Source organism: Pipistrellus kuhlii, unplaced genomic scaffold (genome assembly GCF_014108245.1).
Source record: "Pipistrellus kuhlii isolate mPipKuh1 unplaced genomic scaffold, mPipKuh1.p scaffold_m20_p_8, whole genome shotgun sequence".
Lineage (NCBI taxonomy): Eukaryota > Metazoa > Chordata > Mammalia > Chiroptera > Vespertilionidae > Pipistrellus > Pipistrellus kuhlii.
In genome coordinates this window covers 17,920,050-17,946,278 of record NW_023425584.1, presented here as the reverse complement: position 1 = coordinate 17,946,278, position 26,229 = coordinate 17,920,050, and the positions used below count along the sequence as shown (strand labels likewise).

The window sequence follows — 26,229 nt, the reverse complement described above, 5'->3', positions numbered from 1 at the left end:
CAAATAGATGCTGAAGAGTTGGACCCACCAGCAGCTGTTCTGGAGCAAGGATCCAACAAAGAAAGGTGGACCCTGGGTTTGTCTGTCATCCTGACCTACATGACAACTTACCCACAGACCAGCCCTGAATTCTGGGCCTAAGATCCATAGGAAATAAGTGGCAGAACCAATGACTGGATAAAATTACTGCAAAGTTCTATTTCGTTCTGTCTGGGACTGTTCCACATAGAAGAATATCTAAATAGAAAACCCTCTTCCCCAACATATACTTTTCTAAAGCCGATGCTTTAAGGGCAGCTGCCCAATAGAGGAAACCATTGCTTTTGCATTTACAAATATGTGTAGTTTGTGATTCCAAGGATATCATGGGCAGTTGGCACTCCTTGTCCCATTAAATGAAGCTGATAATACAAATGGTTGAATGAAGTTTTGATTAAGAGGTACAAAAACCCTCTAAAAAATATCCAAAGCCGCCGAAACCTGTTTGGCTTAGTGGTAGAGCATCGGTCTGTGGACTGAAAGGTCCCAGGTTCAATTCCAGTCAAGGGCATGTACATTGGTTGCGGGCACATCCCCGGTAGGGGGTGTACAAGAGGCAGCTGGTCAATGTTTCTCTCCCATCTACGTTTCTAGCTCTCTATCTCTCTCTCCCTTTCTCTCTGTAAAAAATCAATAAAAAATATATATTTAAAAAATATCCAAAACCTAAATAGATAAATAAGTAGATAGATAGATAAAAATAGCACAGCCTGATAGGTCTCTGTACAGATTTATGTAATCTACATTTCTCTTAGAAAGGTAAAGAAGGGACTAATTAATATAGAGATGGTAGAGTTTGCTGAATGTATATAATGTCCACAGTGGGAGTCAAACTCTGGACGGGAGGAGGAAGAACTATTAGAATAAAAATAGATAATGACGTGCATGGACATCTGTGGAGTTGTCTACGGAATGGCTGTAGGGTTGGGTCAACTCATAGAGGGCTTGGTATGTCCCAAATACACACCCCAAAAGGCCCACAATGCTGATCATGACGTCCTTCGCGATGGTGACACAGCTCATGTCTTCCGTGTAAAAGGTGATGAGCTCCAGGAGGGGCGGGATGATGAGGGCCAGGGCACTGCTGCTCACGGAGCTCATCAAGGAGATGATCAGCTCCAGGCGGGGGATGATGATGGCTGAGACACCTGCAGGCGGAAAGAAGTGGTGTCACTGAGGTTCCTGCAAGAAGGGAGCTCAGAAAGAAACCGTTTTGCGGGGAGCCTTATAATGCCACCTGTCTGATACGTCATTCAGGAGAGGTGGGGAAGGAGCCCATTGTAGATTTGAGTATGTCAGGCACCCCGGCTCTGGACTCCCCACCTCTGTATTGACCACTTTCTTTTTATGTTTTATCTTACTGGGTTTTTCACATATAATATTTCTTGGAAAGGCCCCTCGACCACCTATTTATTATAACCTACTCATTGTAGAGATGGGGAAATCTAGAGCTCTGGAGGCCACACGGCTGAGGTGAGAATCCATTAAAATGCCCAATCAAAGGCCCTTTCCACTCTCCTGTGAAACCTCCCATTTATAAGAAGGAACTTGGTGAATCATCGGTGTTCAACAAATGCTGAATCTACAGCAAATTTGTACTAACCTACATAATATAACCACTGTCTAGAAGCAAGGATATAAAGAATGAAATATAGCTTGTTGCTGTCAGAATCTCAGCCACTTGTTTTCATACTCTTAAAAGGATCTGGATAATGAAGGAGAACATAAAACAGAAGACAGCATTAGGCTGCTTACTCCCCATCTCTCCTATAAATACTCAAATCTCCATATTTTATGCATATACCGTAATAAAACATATGTCATGTATTTTTCTAGGGGAATCCAATTTTGATAACGTTTATAGAAGGAATGAATAAATATACAACCTATGTGATTCAACTTTATACAACCATATGATTGTCCTATGAACAAATTAGGGAAAACCTGTTTGGAAAGCACCCTTACTACAATAGTTTGCTGGCTCTTGAAGAAAATAATCACATGTTTATGAGATTGCTCCAACACATCTAATCAGAGAATGAGAGAGACAGATTCTCGTGGTGGGGAACCCATCAATCCTCAAATGAGATAGTCCCTATCACAGTATTCCTTCATCAGATCTTTAATAAATTTCTTAAAGAGGTACAGAGAAAAGTCAGTGTCTGTTCTCCAAGAGAGCTCACAGTGACAGGGCAGAGAAGATACGTTCAAGGAAGCTCTAAAGCAAGATAGACTGGAAGAGTGCTCTCTAAGGGTCAGGTCTGGTCATGTCAATCCATTGCTCAGATGGCTCTCTCTGGCCTGCTCTCCTTAGGGCCCTGCAAATCCTCTGGCTTCATATCTGATCACTCCCCACTGCTTTTAGTTTTCCAAAAAGGCCAGATGTCAATACTTGCTTCAGATCTGTGCAGAGCCTGCTCCCTACACGTGGTACACCCTTCACTCCTCCATCTACCACCTACTTAACTTTCAGGTCTGAACTGACCAAGGCTCAGGGTATGTGCTCTTAGGGTGTCCTGTTCTTATGGCCCTAACCGTCAGATGGCACTCTTTATTGCTGTAGTTATTTTCCTGCGTATATTTTTCACTCAGCTGTAAGCCTCAGGAGGGCAGGGACCCGTTCTTCCTCCTTATTCATGATTTGTGTTCCTCGTGCCTAGCACCATGTCAGGCATATGGTGGGTGCTCAACAAGCAGTTGTTGAACCGATAAAGAGTAACAACTGACAGATGAATAAAGGAAGAGGAAGTGGTCATTCAGCCTATATCAGAAGCAGACGTGGTATTAGGTCAGCTGTCTCTAGCGATGCCTTCCCTGAACCTGAGTGGCTTGAACCACTCCATTTTTCTCTTCAACTGACACTATTCCATAGGAAGGATCTCAAAACAACATATTGTCAGGTTCGTGATGTCTTGGAACAGACTGGGAACTCAGTAACACCTTAAACCGAGCAGGTGCTGTTTCTGTTGATAGAACCCCAGTTAAGGAAAGTATAACATCTATGGCATCTCTGCTGGGCTGCTCCAAGCACTACACAGTTTCTCCTGACCCCCAACCGAGACAGGATTTCCCCTAACTTTAAACTTGGACGATTGGAGCTTTTAAGACTCGATTTGTGCTCTCTCTCTTTCACAATAATTCCACAGGTGGCTGAGGACAGATAGAGAAGTTACCCAAACCCTCACTTCTCCTGGTTCCTTCCTCCATTCTTCTTGGGGCACCTTTTCTGATCTCTGGATATGCTTCCATAAAGAACCCCCAGCATCCCTGTTCATTCAGTCTGTGCGAGAAGCAGGCCATGGTATTCGGTCAGCTGTCTAGTGATGCCTTCCCATGTTCATGATGTTTCCCAGACATCTACTAGAGCACCCAATGTAGAATGAATGAGTGAATAAGTGAATGGAAAGAAGCATGAGGGAAGGGAGGGAGGGTTGAAGGGAGAGAAAAAAGTGCATCCAAAGAGTGATCCCCAAATCCTTCACAAATCAGCCCCTGGAGTTATTCCCTACAGTTAAACACAACTTTATGATTGGGGAGTTGACCCTGATTTATGATAGGTAGGAATATGGCACAATGGAAAACACAGACTTTGGAATAACACAACCCACATTCAAATCCCAGCTCTGTCACTTAGCAGCTATATGATTTGAGCATGTTACTTAAACTGTGTGAGTCACCGTTTCCGCAATTGTTACTATTGCGCTGCTAGGCTTTCTATCAGCATTAGATACTATCAGCACCACGCCTGGCATACAGAAGGCAGACAGGAGTGTGATCCAATGGATGATACTTCTTCCTCCCATAAACCAGCTAATGTATACCTTCTATGTGTAGGCGGTAGAGATTATAATATTTACTATGTGGTAGTTCTGTTAAGCCCATTTTTCAGGTGGAAAATTGAGGTTCAGAGAGCTAAAGTATCTTGCATAAGCTCACGATGAAGGCAAGTGGCGGAGCCAGTAATAGTGAGGAAGAGGCCAATGTGGCTCTCAGCCACAGCTCTAGTCAATGAAGGCCCTTATCCTACTCACAGGTCACACCGACCAAGGCTGTGCGGACAGACAGGTCTGCAAACAGTGTCCAGCTCTCTGACACCTGGGAGACGACGAAGGGGATGATGATCCCGGCGGGGACGTGGAACTGGAGGGCGTAGGTGAAGAAGATGCCAATAGAGTACATCAGCTTGACTGACTGGTACAGCCTGCAGATAGACAGACAGGATGGGAAATGCGACGTGGCTCCTGGGCAGGGCCATGCAGGACCTGCTCACTGCTCAGAAGCCGGTACCTGTGACAGAGCTGGCTAACTTCCAGTGACTCAGGCTGGACCTGCCCTCAGAGCCACCTAGAAGCTTATTAAACGTACACATCCCTGGAGATTCTTATTCAGCAAGTCTGTGGCTCAGAAATCAGTGCCTTTTTTCTTCTAGTTTTTAAAAAAGGTATATCATCCTAGTTGGTTTGCCTCAGTGGATAGAGCGTTGGTCTGTGAACTGAAGGGTTCCAGGTTCAATTCTGGTCAAGGGTGTATACTCCACTGTAGGCACGATCCCCTGGTCAGGCTGTCAGGGGGCAACCAATCAATGTGTCCCTCTCACATCGATATTTCTCTCTCTCTATCTCTTCCCCCTCCCCTCCACTCTCTCTAAAAATCAATGGGAAAATATCCTCGGGTGAGGATTAACTAAAAAAATAAAAAAATAAAAAAATAAAAAAGGTATATCAGCATAGAGTACAATTCATAGCTCTAAAGCCATATAGTGAAAAACCTCCCTCCCACCCTTAATTCCCAGTCACCAGTTCTCTCTCTACAGGCAATCCCTCTAACAGTTTTCTTGTAGCCATTCCAGAAATCAGTAGATATGCAAGCTTATTTAGATATTCACATACACACACACACACACACACACACACACTCACAGGGCAGCATCCTCTACACACCACCGAACTCTGTCTTTGTTCATTAACTGTGTCTTGGAGATTGTTCCCTATCAGTACACATAGATCTGGCTTTTCTTTATAACAGCTGGTTGGTATTCAAATTGCACGAATATACTACAGTTTTTTAACCAGTACGCAATAAATGGATATTTAGATTATTCCTAGTTGTTGTTTTTCTGCCAGTAACAGTGCTGCAAGACTACCCTTGTACATAAATCTCTGCACATATAGTGTGCAATCCCAGAAGTAACAATGATGGGAAGAAGTACATGAGATTTACTACTGCGATAGCTGTTGACAGTGGCTGTGTGGGTGGGTGGTCCTGGCCTATTGGAGGGCTGGTTTCCACATCCTTGCCCAGACAGTGTGTGAACACCTGCTGCTCTTTGCATTTGGGCTTTTAAAACATTGGCATTTCTGTTATGAGGGAGACACAGCATTTTAAACATATATAAAATGCAATTTCCTGGGATTTGTCTGGGAACTGTGTCATCATGGCCATCTTTTCTTAGCTGTTGGTCTCATTATTAGGGAGGGTTATTTGTGTATGCGTTCTTGCAGGCTGCTCTGGTGACTGTCATGAGCAGCCAGGCTTAGAGTAGGTGTGAAGTCCTCATGGTACCCGATGTCCATGTTTTCCAATGGAAGCCCCCTCTAGAAGGAAAACGCCCTGTCCCAGGTGGCCAGTGGCAACCCAAATTGCCCAGAATAGGTACAGCCTATGAGGATGCTATATGTCTTGTGTAAAATAAGTCTCAACTTCAAAGAAATGCCACATGTATCATCTAGTCATTACTACAACGTAGTGAGGAGGGTGGGGCTGATAATATGTTTCTCATTTTGCAGTTGTGGCCTTGAGGGAAATGAATGGCCTGCCACCCTACCTTCCCCAAAAGACCCAGGGTGTGGGGACACACAATCATGACAATAGCCAACATCCAATGAGTGCCAGACACTTTTCTAAGCTCTTTGTGTGGAACCAATGAATCCTAAAGGAGCGTGGAAGTCATCTGTCCACCTGCAGGACCCTGAATTATCCCTCTGGAGTTATACTTTTTGTCACTGCTTTTTCTCTTTTCCAAACACTCCTGATCTTTCCTGTTGTAGGGCCTTGGAATAATAGAGTCATTCAGATTCAGCTTCAAGCTTCAGCTTCTCCCAAACAATATGCACCAGGCGAGTTACTTACCTCTCCAAATATCAATTCCTTCACCTATTAAATGGAATTGAAAGTAAGGATGCTAACTCGTAGTGCCTGGATTGTCAAATGTACCTGTTACTATAATGCAAACATTAGCAGTTAGCATTTCTCGCTAATAACAATACAAGGAAATGCCACAGTTGCTGCTAAGACTCAGGGCCCACCCTGGGTGTCAGGGACATACCAGCAATTGGGCAAGTTGAGAGTGATGCTGGCCTGGGTGTTCAACCCGAACTTCATGTAGCCAAACGACCCCATGCAGATGAAGAGGATGATGACAAGGGACATCCCCAAGTACAGGACAAAAGAAAACTGCTGTGGGTGCTTCATCTGGTTTTGGAGAGGCAGAACCTGGTGGTGAAAGGAAGTTGTGAAGGGAAAGGTAGAAGGAGATGTGACACCTTGTGAAGGAGCTGGTTCCCATAAGCATAGACATCTTTTTCCTCGTGGCCTTGGGGCCAGGAAGGGGCCTCTCCACATGGCCACCCCCCGCCCCCTTGCACTTCCCTCCATGCTCTCTATTGTCAGGACTGCTCTCCTCCTCCATCTGGGCTGAACAGTGAATTCTCACTCAGTCTTCAAAGCTTCGTGTGGTGCACGGGGCATTTGGTGCCCTGAGAATGGGCCCTGCCATTCCCTTCCACCAGGAGTAGATCATATTCTCACTTTTCACAAATACTATTATTTGCTCAGCTGGGACAATGACTGGCTTCCTTCGAGAGCACATGGGACGCTTCTCTCGGAGCCCACATCCATCTTACCATACCGATGCCTTCAAATGCGAAGACGGCTGTACCGAAGAACAGCAGGAAGTTCTCCCAGCTTGCCATCAAGGGCAGGTTGCTGGGATCTGGAATCTCCTGAAAGGAAGGGGAAGAAGGGCATTGGCTCTGCCATGGCACAGATATCATTGCCTGGCAGAAAGCTGGGCCAGCCCTCATATCCATAGAGAAAGTGCTATGAGCACCCAAGAGATACCCAGAATTGCTCAGCCTTCTCATCTCTTAAGAAGTTATTCTTATTGTGGTAAAATACACATAGTATAACACTTACAATTTTAACCATTTTCAAGTGTACAGTTCAGTGGTAGTAAGTACATTCACACTGTCGTGCAACCAACACCACTAGCCATCTGCAAAACTTGTTCACATCCCAAACTGAAACTCTGTACCCATTGATAACTTCCCATTATCTGGCCCCCTGGTCACCCTAGTCTACTTTCTATCTCTGTGAATTTGACTATCCTAGGTACCTCATGGAAGTGAGATCATACCATATTTGTCTTTTTGCGATGGCTTACTTCACTTAGCATCCTGTTGTACCATAGTTGATCCATGTTGTACCATAGATCAGAATTTCATTCCATTTTAAGGCTGAATAATATCTCACTGCATGTACTTAGCGTATTTGCTTATCCATTTGTCCAGTGGTGGGCTTTTGGGTTGTTACTACCTTTTCGCTATTGGGAGCCCTCTCATCTTTAAACATGAGACCCAGGGAGGAGAGCGGAATTGCCTGAGGCTATTCTCCAAGTTAGGGGCACAGCCCAGATAAGGATTCCTCTCTCTTTCTCAAAGTCAATAAGAATAAAAAAATCTTACCAAAAAAAAAAATCTTAAAAAAAAAAATGTTCACAGCTATCACCATAGCAGGGGCTGCTCAAAGCAGGGGGGTCTCCTTTCTTACCTTGATCTGCCCATAAAGGTAATAACTTTCCTGGGTGTCTCAGAACCCCCCAGACACTGACCCACTTCTGGCTTCAGGCACTGACCTGCAAGATATACTCAAAGATCAGAATCATGCTCCCCAGGGTGGTGATGTTGGCCAGAGTCGAGAAGACGGACAGCACATTGAGGTTCTGGATAAACACTAACAGGACCAGGAAGGGCAGGATCGTCAGCATGTAGAAGCGAATGTCCAGGATGGGAGCCAGCACCAGCTTCTTCCTGGGTTGGCAGACGTTGGAGGTCACGTGGGCTTCTTCCACTATCTGACATAGAGCACAAAGAAGGGAGTACAGTTATGGGTAAAGATTAAACAAAGGATACCCACTTAAGTCTCTATTTCAGATGATGAACAGGTAACTTTTTAGTACAACTTGTCCCGAATATCACATAGGACATAATCATAGTTTTAAAAAAAGGTACTTGCTGCTTATCTGAAATTCCAATTTTGTCATTTAGCCCAACCTCTTCTTTCCTACAAAATGGTTTTCTTTCCTACACCCAAACATCGGAAGCTGATGACACAAAGGTATTTTCTTCTACTTTAGAAAGCTCTCAATATTAGGCACTCTCGATCTATTTGAATATTCCATCTATTGGTACATTACTTGTCATAGTTCTGGCTGTTTGAGAGCGCAAACACAAATGTGTTCTCTCCACTCCATGAAGTCAAGAGAGAAGACTAAGATTGATTTGTAATGCCTGTTAGGGATGTAACGAGGGCAAGGTTGTAGCTTGTTTGCCTTACATTTAATTAGTCATCTCTATATGACAATCCTCAGGTACTTAAAGTAAACCTTACTAATACTTCAGGCTAAAAAAACCCACAAAAAACAACTCAATTATTTCTGATTGGACATGCTTGTAAGCCTCTCTCCCTCCTGGTTACACCCCTCTATGACCCTTTAAAAGAGCGATTCCCAGGATTGAGAGAACTCTTTAAGAGTAGTCTCATCATGGTTAGAAATGAAGCCATCTCCTCCCATGATCTGAACTCTATACTTTTGTTCACGCAGTCCTAGCAGTAGGAGGTCTGCTTTCCTCCCATTCTATCTAGAAGAGGCCTCTTTACCTGTTGTAAATTATCTGCCATAAACATAAAATACACACTGCAGAAGCCCAGTTGAGTAACGATTACTAAGAAGCTGACAGTGTACCTGGGAAGGAAAAGAAGAGGCAACAGAGGGAGAAAATTACTTTTTTTAAATGCACTAATTTTTATTTTTTGAAACAATAATTTCTGTTATTTTAAATATTTCCCCACTTTTCTATATTGAAAAATTTCAAGACCACAGAAAAAGGTGAAAGACTAGTATAACTAACATCCATATATCCTTTAACTAGATATACCAATTGTTAACTTTTGGCCCTAACTACATCATGTAGGTATTTCATACACACACACACACACACACACACACACACACACACACACACACATACACTTTTTCAGAACCATTTGAAAGTCAATTGTAGATAGAACACCTCAACTCTAAATACTTCGGCATACCTCTCTTAAGATTATAATGCCCAGAAAATCAACTTCAATATATATATAGAGTCCATATTTTTAAATAACCCAATTCTCTCCAAAATATCTTGATTAGCTGTATGTGTTTTTTTTTAATTCAGAATCTAATCAAGCTTTGTATATTGTATGAAGGCTGTGTCTTTTTAGTCTTTTTTCACGTGGAACAGCCCCAAATCCATCCTTTTTGATTTCCACGACCTTGTTGTTCTGGGAAGAGTCCAGGCCAACTGTCGCGCTGAATGTCCCCATTGTGGACTTGTACAATTGTTTCCTCGTGATCAGGTCCAGATAAGCACGTTGGTAAGCGTACTAAGTAAGTGATATTTTGTACGTTTTTTCATCCTATCGGGAGGCACATGATGTCCTGTGGTTACACTGCGAAGTGACTGCCAGACTTTTCCAATGTACATTTCCTTCTTTGTAATCTGATGGTAAAACTTTGAGATGGCATGAAAATCCGATTCCCCTCAAACTAAGGGTTTTAACGTTCATTAATGACCTTTGCCTAGATCAATTATTTCATCAGTGGTTGCTAGGTGGTGGTTTTTTAATTTCATCTGTCACTTCTTCTAAATTTATTAGCTATCATTTATTCCTTCTCCACTTTTTTAAAAATTACAATAGACTCACATTAATTTTTTTGAACTTTTGAGAAAAACTGATGACATTGCTGGGAAGCAAGATTTCAAATGCTCCCTCAGATCCATTATTTTAAAAATTAATATATTATACTCCATCATAAACATTATGATTTTATTTTTATTTTTAAAATATGTTTTTATTAACTTTAAAGAGAGGAAGGGGGAGGGAGAGAGAAATAGAAACATCAATGATGAGAGAGAATTATCGACTGGCTGGGGATTGAGCCCACAACTAAGGCATGTGCCCTGACAGGGAATCAAACAGTGACCTCCTGGTTCATAGGTCAATGCTCAACCACTGAGCAACACTGGCTGGGCTCTTTAAGATTTTTAAGTTGTCTCCATTTGAGGATGCATTTATTTATTTTTAGGGAACAAAGATATGCTCCTCTATTTTTAGATGATAAAGTTTAGATTAGTTAAATGATACTTCAACATTGGGTTGTAGTATCAATTGCATCAGAATCATCTGAGGTTTAGGCCAAAAAATATAGATTCCTGGCTCTCAATCAGCTTTTGAGTCAGAGGCAGAGTGATGTCATGTGGATTTCAAAATGAAGACATCTTTTCTCTCTTTACTAGGCACATTTTTAAACATATACAAAAGCAATGACAATAATCCAGTGAATTCTCGTGTGCCCATGCCAGCTTCAACAACTGAAGTTTTTTCCACTCCTGTTCCATCTATCCCTTCACGCCTACACCACACACATGCTTCTTTTGTTGGAATATTTGTAACAAACTGAAGATCTCGTGGCACTTCACCTGTCAATAACTCAGAATGCAACCCTAATGGACAAGGACTTAAACAAATAGCCATCATGCCATTATCAATCCTGACAAAATTACTAACAGTAATTCCTTTATATTATTTCATATTCAGTCCATATTCATATTTCTCCAATTGGCTCAAAAAATGTCTATGTTACAGATTCTAGAAAGTTTAAACATTGCATTTAGTTATTAAGTCTCTTAAATTTTTTGAACTGCTAGGTTCCCTTTGACCTGTTTTATTTGTTTTTCTTTGCAACTTTTAGTTTTTTGGTTCGTATTGAAGCTATCAGATTCTTTGTCCCATAGTATGGCCCACTTTCTAGATTTTAGTGGACGACTTTATAATGTCAGTTTCTTGTTTCTCTATCCTGTAAACTGATGTTAGATCTAGTAGCTTGATTAGACTGAGGCTCATCTTTTATCTTCCTGGTGAGGATATTTTAGAGGCGTGCTCTATACTCCCCCTACTGTACCCCTTCATAAGATACCTCACGTCTGGCTGTCCTGTGTGCAAACATGAGATGCTAAAATTAGTTTCTGGGGTCTGGTGGTGTCAGTGTATTCTTCCTTCATGAAGTTTCGCAATGACCTTTCACCTCATGGCTTGAACATCCATTGATGATTGCTGCCTACATGCAATGGGCAGTTTGTGTTTTTCTTAAATCTTTCATTGATTTTTTTTTTTTTTTTTTTTTTTTTTTTTAAAGAGAGGAAGAGAAAGGGAGAGAAAAACACTGACGCTGGAACAAAACATTGATCTGCCGCTTCCCGCACACCACCCCTGGGGACAGAGCCTGCAACCCAGGCATGTACCCTGACCAAGAATTAAACTGGCAACCTTTCAGTGCACAGGACATGGCTCAACTCAACCAATTGAGCCACATCAGCCAGGGCTGAAAGAAGCAGTTTTTCATCAAGCTCCCCAGGTATCCCCTGGCACACTAAAAATTACAAATTGTTGTTATAAATGTTTTCCCAACTCCTTCTCAGGTACTTGACTGCCAGAGAAATGGAATGGTGGGAGCTAGATGTTTGGGATTCCAGTCGTTGCTCTGCCACTACATTCCTGTGTAAACTTGGGCAGCTTTAGTGTCCCATCTGGGCTTCATTTCCCCCTCCATTTGAATAGCCATGGTTATGGTGATCTCTAAGGACCTTTCACACCCCATAGTTTTTTCCATGGTGCCATCAGAAACTGACAAACCGTGGTAAAAAGGATGGGGCAATTAGGAGTCACCCATTATTACTGCCTGATAATTAGTGTGACTCATATGGGGAGATCAATGACCTACTGAGAGTCTCAAGTGAGGAGTGGCCACAGGAATCTTGGGAGCCACAGTGCTGACTCACTACCTCCTGAGGGGCTCTGCTGGGAAGGCTGAAATGTGAGGTTCTTTTAAAGATTTTTTTATGGTTTTTTAAAGAGAGAGGAAGGGAGTGGGAGAGAGAGAAACATCAATGTGAGAGCAGAACATGGATGGGCTGCCTCATGCACACCCACTATGGGGATCAAACCTGCAAATCTGGGCATGTGCTCTGACTGGGAATCAAACCTGTAATGCTTTGGTGCACGGAAAGATGCACACTGGCCGGGGCTGAAATGTCAGGTTCTTGATCGAATCTCTGCTCCACCACTATCTCTATATCCGTGGACGTGTTATTTTTTCTTTATGAGCCTTGGCTACTTCATATTCCCAGGATAAAAAACCATCAGCCTATCTCACAAAGTCATTGAGAAGATCAGAGGAGCCAAGACATAGAAGAGCATTTTGAATGCCAAACTTTTTATCCAGCAAGGGAACAACCTAAATGTTCACTATTAGGAAAAGGACTAGATAAATCTATGGTATACATCCATACCGGGAACATCATGAGCTTTAAAAAATGAGAGAGATTTCTATGTCCCAATGCGGAAAAAAAATTTGAAACATATTGTTAGATGAAAGAGCAAATTTCCAAACAAATATTCTAATTAATATATAAGATTATACAAAACAAAGTGTATATTTTCAGCCCTGGCTGGTGTGGCTCGGTTGGTTGGGTGTCATCCTGTGCACCGAAAGGTTGCTGGTTCCATTCTCCATCAGGGCACATGCCTGGGCTGGGGGCTGGATCCCCAGTAGGGAACATACAGGAGGCAGCTGATCGATGTTTCTCTCTCTTTCTTCCTCTCTCTAAAATTTTTTAAAAAAATAAAAAAATATATATTTTTAAATCTTAAAAATATATATTCCCATTCCCACACAGATATCCACATACATGCAAAGAAAAACAAGTCTAGAGGACCCTTGCCTAACTAGGTAGCAGCGATTACTTCTTGTGTAAAGAGTGGGAGTGACAATGGAACTGTTGGAGGAGATGCTCTATATTGACACTTTGCAATAAGGACATATTCATTTAAAACCTGTGTAACTAGAAATAAAGGAAGACCAGGGGAGGGTTATTAGTGCTGCTGCTGCTGTTGTTGTTATTACAATATTACTGCTATGACTATTACCTTCCCCACACCGAGTGGGTCCTGAGCCAGGCGTTTGGGCACGTTTCAAGGCTGTACATCATGGCCTCCCCGTAGTTCACAAAACTCTTTTGCAGTCTAGAGAAAGAACAAGAAATGCATCACTTAGAACATTTTTGTGAAAAGTACAATGTACTCCCACAGAGTGTAATTATTATACATATACTTGTGTGCTCACGTGGAGCATTCTAGTTATTTTTCTAGCAACACTTATTACCGAAATATTCTATAACAGTATACTTGAACAACTTTCAGGAGTCAGCTTTTTTTCTTTTTTTGTAGCAGTTTTATTTTAAATACTGCTATTTAAGTGGATTTTTAAAAAACAAAGAGTAGCTGTGAATTGATGAGGCTTGCAAACCAGGGGAGAGGGGACGTGAAAGGAAGTGTGGCATGTGCAAGCCCGGTCAGGGCCAGGAGGGGAGAGGGAGAGCAGGGTTGGGTTTCTGGGCTTACATTCCCTCCTTCCCACTGCTGAGGGTGTTGGGACATTTGGGAGGCCTATCTGGGACCATATCACACGCAGAGATGATACTCGGGCTCCTGCCCACATTCCAGTCTATTTTGTCCCTCTTCCCTCGGCGGCCCTTCCACTGGGTGGGGAAGGCCTTCCTGAGTGGGAGCAGCAGCAGTTTGCTGAGGGCCCTGATCCATGTCAATTGCAGGGCGGAGGGGAGTAGCTGGGAGGGGAAAAGGTCCCCAGACTTGCCGGGAAGCCAGCGTTTAGATCCCAATATGGCCTCTCTGATAGCTGGGAGACCTTGAGTAGGTCTCTCTAGAGTTCTGGGCCTCAGTTTGGGTTTGGGGGAGAAGACAGTGAAAGATGGATACAGAGATGGGAAGGCAGCATGAATCTTCTATTTTTATTATTGCTGTGCTTGGCATTTCAAATATAAAGGAGGTCACAATGCATACGACTGGCAAACATTGATCTGGGGATTACAAATTCAAAAGCTCTGGGGACTAGACCCATATCGGTAATGTGGTGAGAGGGGCTGGTATGAGACAATGGGGAATAGTGGAGACTGTGACAAACCCTCTGGTTCACACCCCGTCCTAAAAGGGGTTGGCTGGGACTTGGCTTCAGCTAAATGATAATGGAGGGAAGCCCCAGATGTGCCAGATGTCTAATGGGCAAGAAGAAGATGAAGATCTTTTTTTAAAATGTGAAATCTTCGAATTTTTAAGCATAGTCTAAAATAAAACAAAACAGTCGAAGCCGGTTTGGCTCAGTGGTAGAGCGTCAGTCTGCGGACTGAAAGGTCCCAGGTTCGATTCCGGTCAAGGGCGTGTACCTTGGTTGCAGGCACATCCCTGGTAGGGGGTGTGCAAGAGGCAGCTGGTCGATGTTTCTCTCTCATCGACGTTTCTAGCTCTCTTTCTCTGTTAAAAATCAATAAAATATATTAAAAATAAATAAAATAAAACAAAACAAAACAAAACAAAAACTATGGAATTCCCCCAAAACATATCCAAAGGCCCTAGTCAGCTCTTATGCCACCAGTCAGCTCTGTATTAGAAAAAAGGAAGAAAGAAAGGACATCAGAAAAACAACAACAACAACAAAAAACACATAAACAACAACAACAAGCAAACTTCAGGGGAAGGCTATCATGAATGGCATAGATATTAGAAGCCTACTTGGTGATATAATGGCCCCAGTAGGCTTGAGGGAAAAGGAAATTTGCAAAGCGTTAGAGTGAAGTCAGAAAGGTCTTGGAGTACCACGTCTGCCACTCCCTAGCTTTGTGACCCTGAGCAAGGCATCTAACTCAGATCTAATTCTCAGTTTGCTCATCTGTAAAATGGGAATAATGGTGCTATGAAAGTTTACTGTGAGGAGTAAATGGAAGAAGTCTTGCAAAGCTCCTGCCGTGTACCCGCCACAGTGTAATTGGGCAATAAATATAATTGAAGAATGAGTAAGTTCTCTTAACAGTGTTTTGTGAGCTGGAAAGTGCTTACAAATTAGGTGTGACTGATATAATTTCCAGATACACCTATTTGGGTTTGATAAATTGGCTTTATGAGGAGTTTCATCAACTTTGACTTTGGAAGTCTTTCTGCACGAGTCTGATGACGCGGTTAGCCTTACACACCTCCGTAACAGCTCAGAGTTATGGATAGAGAGCCACCAGGTGGTGGGATTTAAGGAATTACCAATCATTCATGAATGGTAGTTTTTTATTTTTATTTATTTATTTTTTATTGATTTCAGAGAGTAAGGGAGAGGGAGAGATAGAAACATCAATGATAAGAGGATCATTGATCAGCTGCCTCCTGCACGCCCCCTACTGGAGATCGAGCCCACAACCCGGGCATGTGCCCTTGATCGGACCTAGGACCCTTCAGTCCACAGGCTGATGCTTTGTCCACTGAGCCAAACCAGCTAGGGCAAAAGGTAAGTTTTTAAATAGGAAATTCTCAGCATTACTTGTTTTCACTGCATTTGTCTTTTCTTTGTATTAAAGTTTAAAAAATATAAATACTGAGTATCAGATGTGGGCTTTATTAATAACTGATGTAACTGCAAATTAGTCATTTCATTGCTAACTTTTTTACTTTTACTAAATTGTCTCCCAAAAAGTTTACCTGGAACAAATTACTCATACAAAATGCACATATGGGAGGTGGGAGAGGTTGAGGGTGGGAAGAGTAGAGGAAGAAAAACATCTCTAAGTATCTCACATATACATGGCGGTTTACAGAGCATGTTTGCATCTTGTATCAATGTGATCTCTCTAGGTTCAGGGGGAGCTGGAACTTGACTAGTATCATCCAGCTAGTTAGCAGTTGAGTTGGGCCTGAACGTAGGAGTTTCCAGTGGAGGTTCTTTATCACCGCCTCTGTAGAATCTAGAACAGCAGGGGCGGTGGTGGCTTGAAGAAATGACCAGGTAATTGGGTTAATGTCAAAGGAAACTCAACACACCCTCAGACAGGGCCTGGCACGGTTTGAGAGAGAAGCAGGACCCTCACCTGTGACTGAGGTGATTCGCGCAGTTCACCAGGATGACCATGCAGTGCACTGTGATGATCCCGATGACCAGCAGGCTGAGGGGACCGACCTGGAGGGCAGAGAGAGGTGGGGATGGTTAGCCACACACGGATCGCTCCCACAACCCGGGCCTCTCCCAGGCTCTGACAATAAAGCTGCCTCTGGGATGAGAGCAGCTGCCTGAATGTCCTGATCCCTCCAGATGTTCTGGTCTACATGCTCTTCTTAGCGTCACTATAAAGTGGCTGCCCAACCTCCACTAGGACACTTCCAGTGACAGAGCACTCACTACTTTCCTAGACTTGGGACTTTTTCCTCTAGCACAGATTGTCAACACAGGCACTGGTGACATTTTGGGCCTGACGATTCTTGGTTGTGGGGGCTGTCCTGTGTGTTTTAGGATGTTCAACAGCATTCCTTGGCTTCTACTCACCAGGTATCAGTGGCATGCTCTCTTTCCAAACAAGTTGTGACAACCAGGAATGTCTCTAGACATTGTCAATATCTTTGGGGACACGTGTGAAAAATTGTCCGCAGTTGAGAGTCACTGCTTTAGTGTGTCTAATTTGTCAATACTTCTTTCATTTTTAACTAAGAATTGTATACATTTAAGGTGTACAATATGATGATTTGATATACATATAGATAGTACAATGATTACTGTAATCAAGCTAATGAACATATCTTCTCACATAGTTTCCATTTTTTCTTTGTATGTGGGAAGAGATTAAAAATCAGGGCTCGCCGGAACTGGTTTGGCTCAGTGGAGAGAGCGTCGGCCTGCAGACTCAAGAGTCTCAGGTTCGATTTCGGTCAAGGGCACATATGTTGGTTGCGGGCACATCCCCAGTAGGGAGTGTGCAGGAGGCAGCTGATTGATGTTTCTTTCTCATCGATGTTTCTAACTATCCCTCTCCCTTCCTCTCTGTAAAAAAATCAATAAAATATATTAAAAAAACAAAACAAAACAGGGCTCATTATTAAACATAATCTCCCATGCAGTGCACTTGGCATAGAATAAAGAGGGTCTGTCTCACCTTTGTTCTGGACACTCATACTTTAGAGATGTGACCTGAGATAATATTATCTCTCACAAAGAAACAAATGAGAGACCAAGAGTACCACTAGATTCCACTAGAATGTAACCTCCTCAGAGATTCTGCCTTATTTACTTCTATATTCCCAGGCCCTAAAAATGCACATAATGGTTATTCAATATACATAGTTCTCAAGTGAATTATGGTCAAAGGTTCTGGTGTGAGATTAGGAAGCAAAATCAAAGTACAAAAGAATTATCTTAAACAGAAAAATCCCAATGGGCAAAGATAGTGGCAATGGGGTAATAATACTCTCAGAAATTCTAGAACCCTGAGAATTCCAAAGGGGAGAGTCCCATTTCTGGGTTAGAACTGACACAGGTTGGAAGTTATAACAGAAGCCAGCATCTCAATATGCCTTCTTTAGACACGGGGCCACTTACCAGGCCTGGGTGGGGGAGAGATTGACTTCGATTAAATGGAAATCGTCTGTTTGGCATTAATTCAGTACACATGAATTGAGACTTCCTGTGTGCCAGTCACTACAGTAGGTACGGTGGAGAGGTGTTAAGATAAATCAAAGTTCCTGCCCTCAGAACTTTCAGGTAAGTGAGGAAGACAGAAATATTAGAAAAGAAGTGTGTCTTACTTTTATAAGTGCTGTAAGAATTCCAGGTGAGGTAGGTATGAATTCTAGAAAACCTGAAGGTGACAGTGACATTAATGTCAAAAGGAATCAATCAGTCAAGTTTTACAGAGGAGGGAGAAGGGAATGGCCTACGAAGAGACAGAGGTGGGTGGCAGGGAGAGTGGGGGACTGGAGAAGATGTTATCCTTACGTTTCAAGACACTCTCTCCAAGTTGATCAAATGGGCTGAAAACAAGCCACATGTTCACACTAACTTCAGGGGCCGGGCTGCCACTGTGAACGAGTGAAATGGGGTGGGTGATCCTGGGGCATGGGGAGGACTGTGGCAAAGCTGACTATGTATCAGTCTGTGAAGAATAAGGGCAGGGCGGTGGGGGAATGGAATGGAGATGGTCAAACTTCCGGTTATGAGATAAATAGGTACTGGGGATGTATGTACACCATGAGGACTGTAGTTAACACTGCTGTGGGTATATTTGAAAGTTGCAAAGAGAGTAGATCCTAAATGTTCTCACCTCAAGGGAAAAACATTTTTTTTTGTAACAGGATGATGAATATTAGCTAAACTTATTGTAATAACCATTTTGCAATATCTCTATATCAAGTCATTATGTGGTACACATTAAACTCATACAGAGCTGCATGTCAATTACACCTCAATAAAACTGGGAAAAGAATAATGTCCTGTCACCTCCGGGCTCCAGGTTGGCTCCTGTGGATTGATGCTTGCATTCACATTTGCTCTTATAGCAGATACCCCCAAACTGTCTATTGATAAACAGAGCAAAGGCCTCAGGAACCTACCACCCCATTCCCCGAAATGGGTAAACCTAGTTTTTTATCACCAGATTCCTCTTACCAAGATGCCGGCATTTTTCATGGCCACGGGAAGTCCCAGGAGCCCAGTGCCAATATTGCATTTCAATAAGTGGATCAAGGTTTGCATCATCCTGTGTGGGAAGAGCAGGGAGACAAGAGGGCATGTTAGTGGAAGGGAAGGGTGGTCCAACTCAGCCTCCTTCCAGCACCCTCTGTAGGGAAGAGGGACAAAACCCGATAAAGTGGACTCTGGTTTAGGTCCCAGGATCTGTCCTGGAGTAGCTTATCCTGGTGGGCTAGTTCAGATAGCTCAACAAATATGTTTTTTAATTAATTTATTTATTTTTAGCGAAAGAGAGGAAGAGAGAGGGGGAGACAGAGATGGAAACATCAATGTGAAAGTGAAACATTGACTGGCTACCTCCTGCATGCCTCCTACCTCTGACCAAGCCCACAACCCAGGCCTGTGCCCTGACCAAGAATCAAATTGGCAGTCCTTTCAATGCATGGGACAATGTCCAACCAACTGAGCCACACTGGCTAGGGGAGCTCAACAAATATTTAGCATGTACTAAGCGTTAAAGAAAACGTTTCTAACAATTGCTACCATCTGGATAACTCCCTAGTACCAGTTTATTCATTAACTCACCCAGTGCTTTCTTTCATGATTTATTCACTCAATATTTATGAAGACCTACTAGATAGATGTAGCATTTAGGTAGACAGTGAAAAAAAATTAACAATTTTCTCAATTTGGGGAGTAATTATTGGTGCCAGGTCTTTGATTAATTAGCTCCCTAGAAAAAACATAACCTCCCACCAATATATGGAGTATTTACTGGTTCTTATTCACTCTTTTATTTATTTACCCAACCAGTATACATTTTGAACTTATTCCAAGCTATGTAAAATTTAATAACATTGCCACTGTGCATGTAGAATGCTTACTATGTCTGGCAGGGGTTAGTTAAGTCTATATATCTAAGGATAGGGACACCCATTGTCCCTTCACTTCTAAGAGGTGACATTTATTTCTTAGTAACTGGAATTATTGAAAAATATGCCAAAGCAAAAACATTAAAGAATGTTTTGTCAATTCTTTGGTAAATAATTTTTCCAAAAGATTTGCTCTTTCTCCCTCCTTCCCTCACTTCTTTTCTAGAGTGGTGTCTAGTCTTACTTGAATCAGGTCTCCTGGGAAAGGTGAGACAAGTTTTTGGAGAAACTGTTAGCTAACAGCATTATAGATCAGGGCCTTGGAGAATAAAACATGTAAGGAATTCCTGGGAATTATATATATAAAATTATATATATATAATTTTATTTTTTTTCTTGAAAAATATTACATTGATGTTATAAAAGAAAATGCCAATATTTCACCAAATGGGAATAATCACCCTTAATATTTTGATTGACATTCTCCTGGGCATCCTTATTTGCTTTTAAACACACAACATTTACACAAGGAGAAGCATTATAATACTATATATTAAATTAATTGTCATTATGAATAGTATGTCCTATACATTTTTCATAACCATATATTTCCTTCATCACTTGTAATGGCTGTATTTACTCTATTATGTGTGTACATACTTTATTTAAATGATCTCTTGTTGTTTTGTCAACCTTATAATCAGTGTTTCAATAAAATAATCATGCATACCTAACTCTCCCTTCTCTGTCTCCCATTTATTTCCCCAGAGCAGTCACGACTGCCAGTTCTGTGTGTATGTGTGTATTTTCAAAGAAAGCATATGCAAAATAGTATTTGTGTGTTTTATATAAATATACAATAGGATTTTTAATACATTATAACAGTGTCATCTACAATGATACCAAAAGGACATGAGAGAGGAGGATCTTTCTTGACACCCTATTAACACTGGGTATTGTCATTTATAATCTCATTATACCACGGCAATTATGTGATCTGATTATTAGGTAACAGTCTGCTTGGAAAATAAATGCTAAGAAAAATTTCCATGTATCTGAGTCTATGGCAGTTAAAATAGGGACATAAGACTAGGATGTGACCTTTTGTTTCCTGGATGGGTTTGTTGTTGGGAGGGAGGCGGGGAGAGAGAAGAAGAAACAGAGAAAATGAAGACTAGTAGCTGCAAGAGAGGAGAGCAGCTTGAAACTGTGGCAGAAAGAGTAGCTGCCTAAGACACAGAATCCAGAAACTCATGCTGGATGGCTACTCTATCTGGGTTCTTTGCAAAAACTGGGCGACAGGTATAATACTCAGAGCCACACGAATCAACCTTCTCAGATTCTGAAGGTGCTGTCTTTCATCCATTCGTCCCCTGTACACTGGGGATAGTGTGTAAAGAAGAGAGAAGTAGGAAGAGTGGCCCAGAGCTGAAGGCAGCAGCGCTTGACCTCAGACCTGGAAGGGCAGAGCAGCCACTTACGACAATCTATTGGCTTCCTCAGCAGGACGAACACTCTCTGAACTGGTGTTACTGCTACTCTCGGAGACTGACTTGGATCCGTCATCCAGGAAGTTGGACTCACGGCCATCCCTTCTAAGCAATGGAGTCTTCGACATGGTGGGGAGGTGGCTCAGGGTGAAGTCCTGTAACTGCCTCGAACCAGCCTTCCATGGGTTTTTCTCCAGAGAAACCAGGGCTGCTGGCTTAAGACGCTAGCTCCTAATTCTTGAGCGTGCCTGCCCTGGGTGAAGCCTGAGCTTGTGAATCAGTGAAGCACCGGTGGCAGGGGAAGCTGATGCTGATTAGGCCTCACCTGACTTTTGGGGAACTTATGAGAGTCTCATCTCAGGACGACCCTCAGTGCCCCTTGCATTTGATTGGCCACACGCCAGGATTTGCCTGGACATTCAGCCCCTCCCACTTTAGCCCCAAAAGGAACAGTGTGACTGGGAGGAAGAAGGCACCATTGGACTGGAGGTCCCGTGCCTGGATGTGGGGCCAGGCCCAGTGCTTCACTATCCCTGGCAAAGGGGAAACCAGAACTACCTCACAATGGAGGCTGCCCGTCCAATAAAGTGCTGCAGAATCCCAGGATGCAGGTGTGGTCCAACAGAGGGTAATCTGGCTAAGGGGTGAGGTGTGGCTTTTGTGGCCCAGTTCAAATGCCACCTGCTCAGAATTTCTGTACAAGAGGCCTGCCACCTATTTAAAAAGGAGTTCGGGTAAACTTTAAAAATTATTCAAAAAACATTTATCAAGCATTAATATAGAAGTAAGCAAAAGTAGTCTTACAATTATGAGTACATGAAACACAGAGTTTATTCTCAAATTATTTATTATTGCAGTTTTTGTTATTATTAACCTACTTTTGCCTGCCCTTGTATACGAAGCACTGTTCTCCACATGGGAAAAATATTAGGGTAGAAAAGTACTATAGCCAAAACCAGTTTGGCTCAGTGGATAGAGCGTTGGCCTGCAGACTGAAAGGTCCCAGGTTCAATTCTGGTCAAGGGCATGTACCTTGGTTGCGGGCAAATCCCCAGTGCAGGGTGTGTGGAAGGCAGCTGATCAGTGTTTCTCTCTCATTGATGTTTCTAGCTATCCTTCTCCTTTCCTCTCTGTAAAATATCAATAAAATATATATTAAAAAAAAAAGTAGTACAACTTCTGCCCTCGTGGAACTTATGAGCTAGTAAAGAGACTGATAAAAAAAAATGTTGAGTATATGTTCATATTAAGTACTGGAAAGAAAAATAATGCAGAAAAGGGAACAGGTAGTGCTGGTGGGGCTGGAGGGAGGATTGCAATTTTATTTTTTTATTTAAAAAAATATATATTTTATTGATTTATTTTAGAGAGAGGAAGGGAGAGAGATAGAGAGTCAGAAACATGGATGAGAGCCATCTATCAGCTGCCTCTTGCACACCCCCCACTGGGGATATGCCCGCAACCAATGTACATGCCCCTGACCGGAATCAAACCTGGGACCCTTCAGTTCTCAAGCCGACGCTCTATCCATTGAGCCAAACCGGTTTCGGCAGGATTGCAGTTTTAGACTGGAGGTGACAGTGGGCCTCACTGAGGAAGTGACACTGGGGAAAGGGCTGATGAGGTGAAGGAGCATGCACTGTGTGTAAATTGGGTAAGAAACGTAAAGCAGAGGGAGGAATAAGTGCAAAGGCCAAGAGGCAGGAGAATGCCTGGGGAATTACTGCAATGCTAAGGCCAGGTGGCTAACTCAGAGTGCACAACGGAGGGGAAAGGAGTAGAGGGGCATATGTCTGGTTTGCCCAGGACTGTGCTGGTTTGTGCTTGTTGCCCTGGCACAATGAATAATTATCAACATTGCCTCTTTTCACTATCAAGAGTGTCCTGGCTCGAATGATAAATTACAGGATCACACTTGAGATGCAGTGAATGTCAGTGGAAGTAACGAAAAAATGTGTGGCTTGGGATGGGCAGGATCCTGCAGGCCACTGGAAAGCCTTTGGATTTTACTCAGGGTTTTGAGCAGAGGAGTGACATGACTTGGGTTTGAATAGGATCTCTCTGGCCATTTTGTTGGCAACAGATTGAATGGGGGCGAGAGCAAAAGCAAAGATGTGACGAGGAGGCTGTTGCAGTAAACTCAGAGGCTACTGCAATGGCCCACGGGCAACAGGGGTTTTGACCAGGTGGCAGCTAAAGATGGTGAGAAGTGACCAAAGGCTGGACATCTTTAAAGCGAAAGCCAAGAGGACGTGCTGGCGGACTTACTGTGGGGTGTTAAGGAAAGAAAGGACTCGAAGATGACTTCACTGTTTTGGGGGTAACAGGAAGGATGGGCTCAGCATGAACAAAGTCTAATCTTGAAGATACTTTTGCAGGGCAAACCCTAGCTCACTGTACTTTGACTGTATATCTATTTGGGATGGTCTGGAGATGTTACTTATGAAGATTATTGGGGGGGGGGGGCAGGGTGTGGAGGAGGGCAACGTGTTCCCCATGGCAACTCTTAGTAATGCTGTGAAATCAATTCTATGAGCCTCTACCCTCTCCTGAATATCAAGTGAGATCTCTCCCTCCTCTGATGCCTGAAAGGCTATTTCCCAAGTTGGGAATAACTTCATCTCCTCATTATATTTATTCCTTGCTTTAATACTCACAAGTGAATGCCTGCTCTGAATCAGGCAGGCGCCATAGACTCAGCAATGAACACTTTTAAGGAGTCTGTACTTTAGAGGGAAGTAGGAAGAGGACCAACAAGTAAACAACGAGACAGTGATAGATTATATGAAATGCCATACTCATTTTAAAACAAAGCAAAACTACAAGAAGTGAGAGTCACCCTCATCCAGAGAGAACAGCTGTGACCAATTTAATATGCTTCATTCATGCACATGTCCCACCACTAACTTGATGTGTAATACAGATTTATAAAAAATAGTGATAAAATACATGTAACATAAAACTTATCATCTTGCCGGGACCGGTTTAGCTCAATGGATAGAGCATCGGCTTGGGGATTGAAGGGACCCAGGTTCGATTCCGGTCAAGGGCATGTACCTTGGTTGCGGGCATATCCCCAGTAGGGGGTGTGCAAGAGGCAACTGATCGATGACTCTCTCTCATCGATGTTTCTAACTCTTTATCTCTCTCCCTTCCTCTCTGTACAAAATCAATAAAATATATTTAAAAAAAAACTTATCATCTTAACCATTTTTTTAAAAATTGATTTTAGAGAGAGGGGCAGAGCAATAGAAACATTGATTGGCTGTCTCCTGCACACCCGTATTGGGGATCAAGCCCAAAACCTGGGTATGTGTCCTGATGGAGAATCAAACTGGTGACGTCTGGTTCATGGTCAATGTTCAACCACTGAGCACACTGGCAGGGCAGCTATGTTAGCCATTTTTAAGTGTGCAGTTCAGTAGTGTTAAATACATACACAATGTGTACAACCAATTTTCAGAACTCTTCATTTTACAAATCTGAACCTGTATACCAATTAAACTTCCTTTTCCCTCTCCCCTAATATATGCCCCCCAATTCTACTTTATTTTTTTTTTCATGACTCTGACTACTGTATGTATCTCATAGAACTGGAATGATGCATTGTCTTTTTTTCTGACTGGCTTATTTCACTTAGTATAATATCCTCGAGGTTTACCAGTATCTGTGTTGTGACATGTGTCAAATTTCCTTCCTTTTTAAGGCTGAGTAATATTCCATTGTAATATATAGACCACATTTTGTTTATCCATTCATCTGTCAATGAACATTTGGGTTGCTTCCACCTTTTGGTTATTGTGAATCATGCTGCTCTGAATATGGGTATGCAACTATCTTATTTGAAATGCTAATACAACTTTTTCACTTAATATGTGCTATCTATATTTTCACTTCACCAAACAGATGAAGAAATAAATTTTAACGATTGGAGAACATTTGATTTTTAAAGTAGGGTTTATTGAGGTATAACTTACATCCAGAAAAAGTCACCCTTATAAAGTATACAGTTCAACAATTTTTGACAGATGCATAGTCTCATAACTAACACCAATCTATATAACATTTCCATCACGCCAAAAAGTTCCCACAGGCCCCTCTGTAGTGAATCTTCTCCTCCAATATCCATATATTCAGTTGAGCATCTTAGACAATGTTATATAAATACAATCAGATAATATGTAAGCTTTTTAAAAAATTTTATTTTATTGATTATGGTCTCACATAATTGTCCTTATTCCCCAATTCCCATCCCAAACCCCTCCCTCGATATGCCCCACACACACACCCCCAACCCCCATTGACAATAGCCACTGGCTAGGCCCATATGTATGCACACAAGTCCTTTGGTTGATCTCATCCCCTTACCCCCATCCTCCCTTACTTTCCCTCTGAGGTTTGAGAGTCTGGCCGCTGCTTCTCTTTCTCTGGGTCTATTTATGTTGTTCATTATTTCCTCTAGATGTGTGAGATCATGTGATCCAAGAAATACCCCTGTAAGAACCTAAACTGCAACAAGCCATAATGGTTATGCTGAGAGGCAAATGAATCAGTCTATAGTGAGTTCCTTTCTGGGCCAACAGTTCTTTTGAGTCCCAATTTTAATGCCAGATAGTTTCTTATGTGTACATGCCAGCCATGATATTTCAGATCTGGTTGGTGGACAAATGGTGGTAATCCAGGTCCGCCCATCTCTGGTTTGGTTCTGGGCATCCTTCAGCAACCCGCAGCTGCTGTCTGCTGGTATGCTGAGGCGTCGTCAGCATCTTCCATCTCTGAATTATGTAAGCTTTTAAATCTGGCATCTTTCACTCAGCATGGATGCTTTTGAAGTTCATCCATGTGGTTGAATGCAACAGTTTAATCCTTTTTATGGTTGAGTAGTATTCCACTGCATGGACATACTAAAATGTGCTTCTTCATTCACCTGGTGATG

The 26,229-nt window shown here is 42.4% G+C and overlaps 1 protein-coding gene across 1 annotated transcript; it reads right to left on the bottom strand.

Moving 5' to 3' along the window:
* Positions 1-694: 694 nt before the first annotated feature.
* Positions 695-21,421, bottom strand: SLC36A3 (solute carrier family 36 member 3). Its single transcript, XM_036423370.2, has 10 exons — positions 21,285-21,421; positions 18,908-18,998; positions 16,344-16,432; positions 13,348-13,443; positions 8,977-9,061; positions 7,952-8,170; positions 6,942-7,040; positions 6,365-6,531; positions 4,071-4,240; positions 695-1,187 (listed from the first exon to the last, which is right to left on the bottom strand). Exons 1-10 carry the CDS (start codon positions 21,419-21,421, stop codon positions 898-900), a joined length of 1,443 nt encoding a protein of 480 aa, XP_036279263.1. The 3' UTR covers positions 695-897.
* Positions 21,422-26,229: the final 4,808 nt, after the last annotated feature.